This window comes from Rhipicephalus microplus, chromosome 4, assembly GCF_043290135.1.
Source record: "Rhipicephalus microplus isolate Deutch F79 chromosome 4, USDA_Rmic, whole genome shotgun sequence".
Classification (NCBI taxonomy): Eukaryota; Metazoa; Arthropoda; class Arachnida; order Ixodida; family Ixodidae; genus Rhipicephalus; species Rhipicephalus microplus.
This window is the reverse complement of record NC_134703.1, coordinates 200,979,381-200,985,380: the sequence shown is the minus strand read 5'-3', so window position 1 is coordinate 200,985,380 and position 6,000 is coordinate 200,979,381. Positions and strand designations below refer to the sequence as shown.

Genomic DNA, 6,000 nt, shown 5'->3' with positions numbered 1-6,000 from the left:
AGATTAGGAAGTTTGCGGGTATAACATGGCAGCAGCAAGCACACGACCGAGTTGACAGGCCGAACATGGGAGAAGAAGCCTTTGTTCTGCAGTGGGCGTGGTCAGGCGGACAACAATGTTGCAATGAACACAGCATGGACCTGTCTGCAACCATTCATGTTATGCTTAAACTCCACCACAACCTAATTGAGGTCTTTTTTTTTTCACTGTAGAGACATCACTGGAAAAAGGATGCTTGTGGTCATGTTACTAATATCCCAGGAATGCAAAAGTTTTTGTCCTTTTAGAGAAATGTGAAACTTTAAATTCATTGTTATTTCAACAGTGAATCCAGTGCGTAAACAAACTCGCCTGCTCAGTATAACAGTGCTTGTGTATTCTAAAATTTTATTTTTCGAAGCTTTTAAGTTGACAAGGTAAACAAAATTATTGAAAAAAAATTCTTTTTTTTGCTTTATTTGAAACTTGCAGCCTTTTCTGAACCAGAATCAGTCCTTTGTTTGTCTTTGCATAATTCTCTTCCAAAAAGACATATTTCAAAACTTGCGCGGCGGCCTGCCATGCCCCGTTTTTACGTAGCAAGGGACTCCTTGCTGTTCAAGAATCATAGCCATATGGAGAAGTTACAGTTTACAAGCTGCAATGCATATGGCACAATCTGAAAAGAGTGGACCGAGAACTGCGAAAATGAAAGAAAGCCGAGGCATCAAACTTTCTGCCGGCAAATCTATATCTCGTTGGGAACGTCTTAGTGGTGTCATCATTGGCAAGCACCAAAACTATTATTGTTAGGCCAATAAAAAACTACAGCCACCATGAATGACATCCGAAAAGCTGTCCAGGCTACATGTTTTCACATGACATCAAAGGACACCAATCAATCCCACGACCTCTGTTTGAAGGGCGCCAAAACGGTGTAAATTCAACAAAGCCCAGTTGAGTGGTGAACCGTTCGTTCGTAAGAAGACCTTCCAGCATCTGTTATTGAGGCCGTTATGACAAATTATTTGAAACTAGCTCATCAAGAATTACTTCCTAAATACCTCCATGAGAAAACTCGAAACTATAAAGTCATTGGAATGTCGTGTGAGAGCGTGCTCTAGAAAAACATTTTCCTCTGGCACCAAACACTGTAATTATGCACTCTTAATGCTGTGCTCACTTTTAATGATGGTAGTGTAGCAGATGTGAATGTGCTGATTTATTATGAAATTTCGCGAGAGCACTGCACAGTGCCCAGGACCTGTGCACCCTTGATTTGCGTCATTTTTTTGCTGGCATGGCTGCATAGCAGGCGACAAAGGAGGCTCGACAGGCAGTACGTGTCTACACAAACAGAAAAAATGATATTGGAGATGAGTATCTGGCTGGTGCCTATTAAAAGGGTCCGTCAGTATGCTGTTATCTCCTTGTACTTTTGAAATAATGCACATCTTCAACCTTAGGTGCTTTTTTCTCAGAATATGTTTTTTTTTTTGTACTTATGTTCCTTTTTTCTCAGCAACCACTGTATTTATATGGATAGATTTCGGCTAATATTTAGATAACTTAATAGAGAATATGTTGAAGCAGAATTATTGTTGTATGAGAAAGTGCTCTTCTGCAACATGGCATCTAATAACTATTACTCAGTGATAATTAGGTATGCAGTAAAAAATTTACGAAAAATTTGCATTGTGATTTTCAGTGCTAAATCTGCTTCAATAAAAAAACAAATGGCTCCTGATCACAATGATAGTAAAATAATTACTAAAGCTCTTATGGTTATAGAGAAAAAAGGTACATAAACCTTGCCAAAAATACATGGTGGGTATGGGGCTTATTGTGTTCCCTTAAAAGGGGTATTTTTATTCTCCGCTGATATTTTGCTGTAGGTTTCATTCACAGCGAATTCAAATGCAGCATTATGTAACGTTGAGTGTTATACTAGTTGGTCCAGGTGATGTGTCCCCATGTGAGAGTCTCTTATGCCGTATGCCCTATTTGAAATTTGATATATAGAATGACATTATCCTATCACTGTCAACCTTAAAGGTGGACATCAGTTTCAAAGAGTATCACATTTTGTGAGATTAATTGCCCAAAAAAGAAACTACGCTGCTCTTTATAAAAAAAAAAATTGTGAATTGCCTTTCAACTGTTGGTACAAAAGGCCACTTTGTTGCTCCAAACTGCTATCAAGAGGCCATTTTGCTACACATTACCATAAAATCCTGAGCAAGCGCCCTGCCCCCTTTACAGTGAAAGATGATCGGACAAGATTTGAGGGGAATTTTTTGTTCTGTCATGAACCAAAAGTCAAGATGGCAGCAGAAGAGCCGCTGAGTAGTGGTTCCAGTCAAATGCTTAATTGAATATGTATGCATTTACTGTTTTTACTTAGCCATAGGGAATCCTTGTGTGTCATTTATAGCATTATGACAAGGGGGAAAGACATTCTTCAAATGTTCCAATCATTTGTGACTCTACAGAATGTTACATTGCATCACCACACAGTAAAGGTGCAAAGAAATCGTGCGCATATTAAAAGACTGAGCAGTCGGGCAACTAGAAACTGATGCTGCCGGATTCTGGGGTGGAGGACAGGCCTCGAAAAATTGGCGAGAGGGGGTTGGGGCTTGCTTGGGCATTGGCGCACGCTTCAAATCTTCAGGGCCCTTGCTTGGGATTTTGCAGTACTACAAAGGCCTTTTTTTGGCAATACGTTCTCTAGGTCTGCACCTAAGAGTTTTGCTGGAGTCTCGGTAATAATGATTGCAAAGTAGCAAGCAGAGCTTACCTATTTACTGTTTTTTAGCATATCTGTGGTGGTGGTGCATTAGTATTTCTCATTACCTATTTGTCAAAATTTAGACCGATACCAACAAGGGAAAAAGAAAACATGAACACGGAACAACGTGCAGTGCCATAAATTTAGCTGCTTTGTTGTTGTAGCACTGGGTACAGGCAAATTCAATCTCCACTGCCAATGTTATTTTAGGACATGAATTCTATGATCTCGCCAACAGTTTTACCTTTTATGTGGGCAAAAACTGAAAACAGTTCCAAGGAGTGAAATCGGAGAAAACAACGGAGCTGCGATCGTTGCTTCAGTGTTTTTCTGTTTAGCTGTGGTTTCTGGTGTATTGTTTCTGTGTTTTACTGCTATTCGTCCTTAGTGATAGACGTTAACGGCAGCCAGGTGGCACATTGGGTCAAGCTGCTGAGATCTTGTTACGCTGTATCACACATCCAGCTTTGCATACAGTAATAGATAGCAAAAAGCTCACCCCACCACCGCCAGTAACATTTGTGTGGCTTAGAAGCTGTGCTTATAGATACCCACTGGACAATGCCTAGTTTACCACGAAAAGCTAGACTATGCATCATCGCTCTTCCAGTGGAGGTCCGATTATAAGTCAGTGGGTGCCCTCTAACGGTGGAAGATGACACGAAGCTACGACATCACAGTCTTGGATTTCACTCAAGGAACTGAATTGTCCGCAGCACCACCATCCGGTTCTCCCCGCTCTTGTGGCAAAGGCACGGCCTTCCGGAAGGCAGACGACTCAATTTCCAGGGTTACAGGGCCATCGTTCTGAATGTCCACTTGCATTAATGCTCCAAACTCTCCGTTCTTTACGAAGTCCTCCTTGTGCTCCGTCCTGATCTTGTGAAGAAACCTCTCGTAGAACTGCTTCGAACGGTCTCCTTCCATGGCGAGATGGAAGTCGGGCTTGTTTCCCTTGAGTGTGCCATACAGCGTGAACTGACTCACACAAAGCACTTCAAACTGCAGCTCCCTCACAGACAGCTTCCACCGCTTGCCAGCATCATCATCAAACAACTTGAGATTTAGAATTTTGCGTACGATGTAATCAATGTCATCTTCAGTGTCATCCCTGTGGATGCCAATCAAGACGCACAGGCCACGGCCGATGCTGCTTATGAGGCGTCCATCGACATGCACTGCTGCTGACCGAACTCGCTGGATGACTGCACGCATTCTGGGAAGATACAACAGTTCTGTTCCCGTGGTGTCCTGGAAAAGACCACAGGAAATGTCAGAGCTGTGACGTAAGGCTCTTTTTGTGTGGGAGAAGGTTAAGTGTAGCACACCATCGTTGGCCACACTTTATGCTATGGCAGCTAGAATATGCAATGCTCACCACATTTGATAAATGTCCACGTGTACAGGTTACATTGTGTCTTGGTGAGAAATAAAACAATTTGCAGCTAAATTTTACCTAAGTCTACTACATTTTACATAGAGACATTTACTTCTTCCGAGTTTTGCTATGAACTTATTTAGCAGTTTTGGAACAGGGTAGACAAAGCTTAGCGTACGGATTCGCCTTCGGTTAACGTCGATACGCGAGCGCTAAAGCCACTTGTGTACGCGCGCTAACTTTTGAATAAGCGAAATCTCTACAAGTGCACCATCGCGTACGCGAAACGGCCGAATCGTGTACGATGTACGGTCGCTACAAAGTAAGAAAAAAGTTTTTTGTTGTTGTTATTGTTCTGTCTGCAGGTTCTTGCAACGCTGTAGAACAGCGATTTCTTCTAGAAAGCGGTTCAAACAGTCACCTGTTGCACTATCGGCACCTACCGATGTATTCATGTAAACCAGCTGGCCCTTCGGTCGCTTTGCTGACAATGTATTACGTTTCGCACCTTTTTTTTTTTCTTCTTAAATCCACTGTGAAAGCATTTTGAAGCGTATATGAGAGCCGTGCACTGCATGTGTGGTCACTCTCTGTTGTCACAAATGCATTATTGCAACTGCCGTCACAACCAGCACAAAAATCTCACAACGCACCTCGTAGCCTGGCCAACCGCAGTTAGGTTAAGGATCGTACTGAAAGAACAGTATTCACTGTATTTCACGCCCACTGACACAATCGCATTGAAATTGTATTGAAATAAAAAACTAAAAAAAACAACGTTGTCTTACACAGTGTTGCCTGACTTTGTTTTTTTATCGCTAAACTTAGCAAAGTGTTATATTTGTTTTGGTTTCAATTTGCAAATAAACTCAAACAATCGTCTGAACATACCTATCTTGAGAATAATTTTCAATGTTCGGCTGATACTTTAAACGTGTGCGTGGTTTTGTTTGCGTCGACCACTCGTCGTATTCGTCTGCTTCGGTCGGTGGCGTTGCGCTGCTTAGCATATGCGATGTTTCCGTTGTGCGCTTTCCACACAAGTGAAACAACAATCGTGCTTCGTCGTTTCTGAGGGTGCGGCAACCGAAGTGACGACTCGACGTCTTCCTAAAGCGGCCGAAAAGGCCGACAACGAAGCAGGCGACAGCCGGCGCATGCGCCCAGGCGTTTTCTCATCCTGATGCCGGAGGAATGCCGAGAACGGACTCGGCGTTGTCGCTTCTGTTTTGAGAGAACTTGACGTACCGACGGACCTTTCGCTTCAAGTGTACAATCTTCCCGAGTGGTGCAACGTGTGCTCGTGGGACCCCTCGTCAAGCGACAGCCGAAGCGGTAAGTACGAGTTTGATTTGCTTGTGGAGCTATTTTCCACGTGAGGATGCTCGCAGGTGAAGCGCGTAGTACGTGCGCGCTACCGGTTCATCAGCACCAAGGCCAGCTGATTTCCTCCTAGTTTTAGGCTTAATCTCTGCGTTACAAATGTTTTTCACGGCCTCTTTGTTACGAAACGAGCTGGCCTTGGATGTGTGGAATTTTATAAGCGGGCGTGCTACTCGGCCGATTTGTCGCCGACGTCTTGCGTGACCTTCGAGGCCAAAACTACGGTGCCCGCGACCCTGGTGAGTCGTCGTTTAAGGGCTTATCTTCGGGGTTCCGCGTCCGCTGCTGTTTGGACGCGTGCCGTGCTTTTTCTTTTTTTTTTTTGTCAACTGCCGAAGGTCTGGGGCGTGCACTTGGCCGCATAAGATAATCACCGCCGGCGACGACGTACGCGAGCGGTCGGTGCGTAAGTACGTGCCGGACGCGTTTACGTGTTTTCGTCGCGATTTATCGGAAACGAAGCAGACGA

General features: G+C 43.8%; 2 protein-coding genes across 7 annotated transcripts in view; one reads left to right on the top strand and one right to left on the bottom strand.

Annotated features, from left to right (window-relative positions):
- Positions 1-1,819: 1,819 nt before the first annotated feature.
- Positions 1,820-5,179, bottom strand: Dtd (D-aminoacyl-tRNA deacylase). Of its 5 annotated transcripts, none has more exons than XM_075893937.1 (2): positions 5,040-5,179; positions 1,820-4,021 (listed from the first exon to the last, which is right to left on the bottom strand). In XM_075893937.1, exon 2 carries the CDS (start codon positions 3,983-3,985, stop codon positions 3,464-3,466), a length of 522 nt encoding a protein of 173 aa, XP_075750052.1. In that variant the 5' UTR covers positions 3,986-4,021; positions 5,040-5,179; the 3' UTR covers positions 1,820-3,463. The 5 variants fall into 5 exon arrangements, with proteins under 5 accessions (XP_075750052.1, XP_037279548.1, XP_075750050.1 ...); XM_037423651.2 differs by lacking the exon at positions 5,040-5,179 and adding an exon at positions 4,802-4,958; XM_075893935.1 differs by lacking the exon at positions 5,040-5,179 and adding an exon at positions 4,657-4,795.
- A 44-nt stretch (positions 5,180-5,223) lies between these two features.
- Positions 5,224-6,000, top strand: part of rdx (BTB/POZ and MATH domain-containing protein rdx) — a 239,238-nt gene continuing 238,461 nt past the window's right edge. The window contains exon 1 of one of the 2 annotated variants that reach the window (XM_075893931.1): positions 5,224-5,483. The gene's annotated coding sequence lies outside the window, so the exon portion shown is untranslated. The remainder of the gene's footprint in view (positions 5,484-6,000) is intronic. The other variant, XM_075893933.1, reaches the window with a different exon arrangement.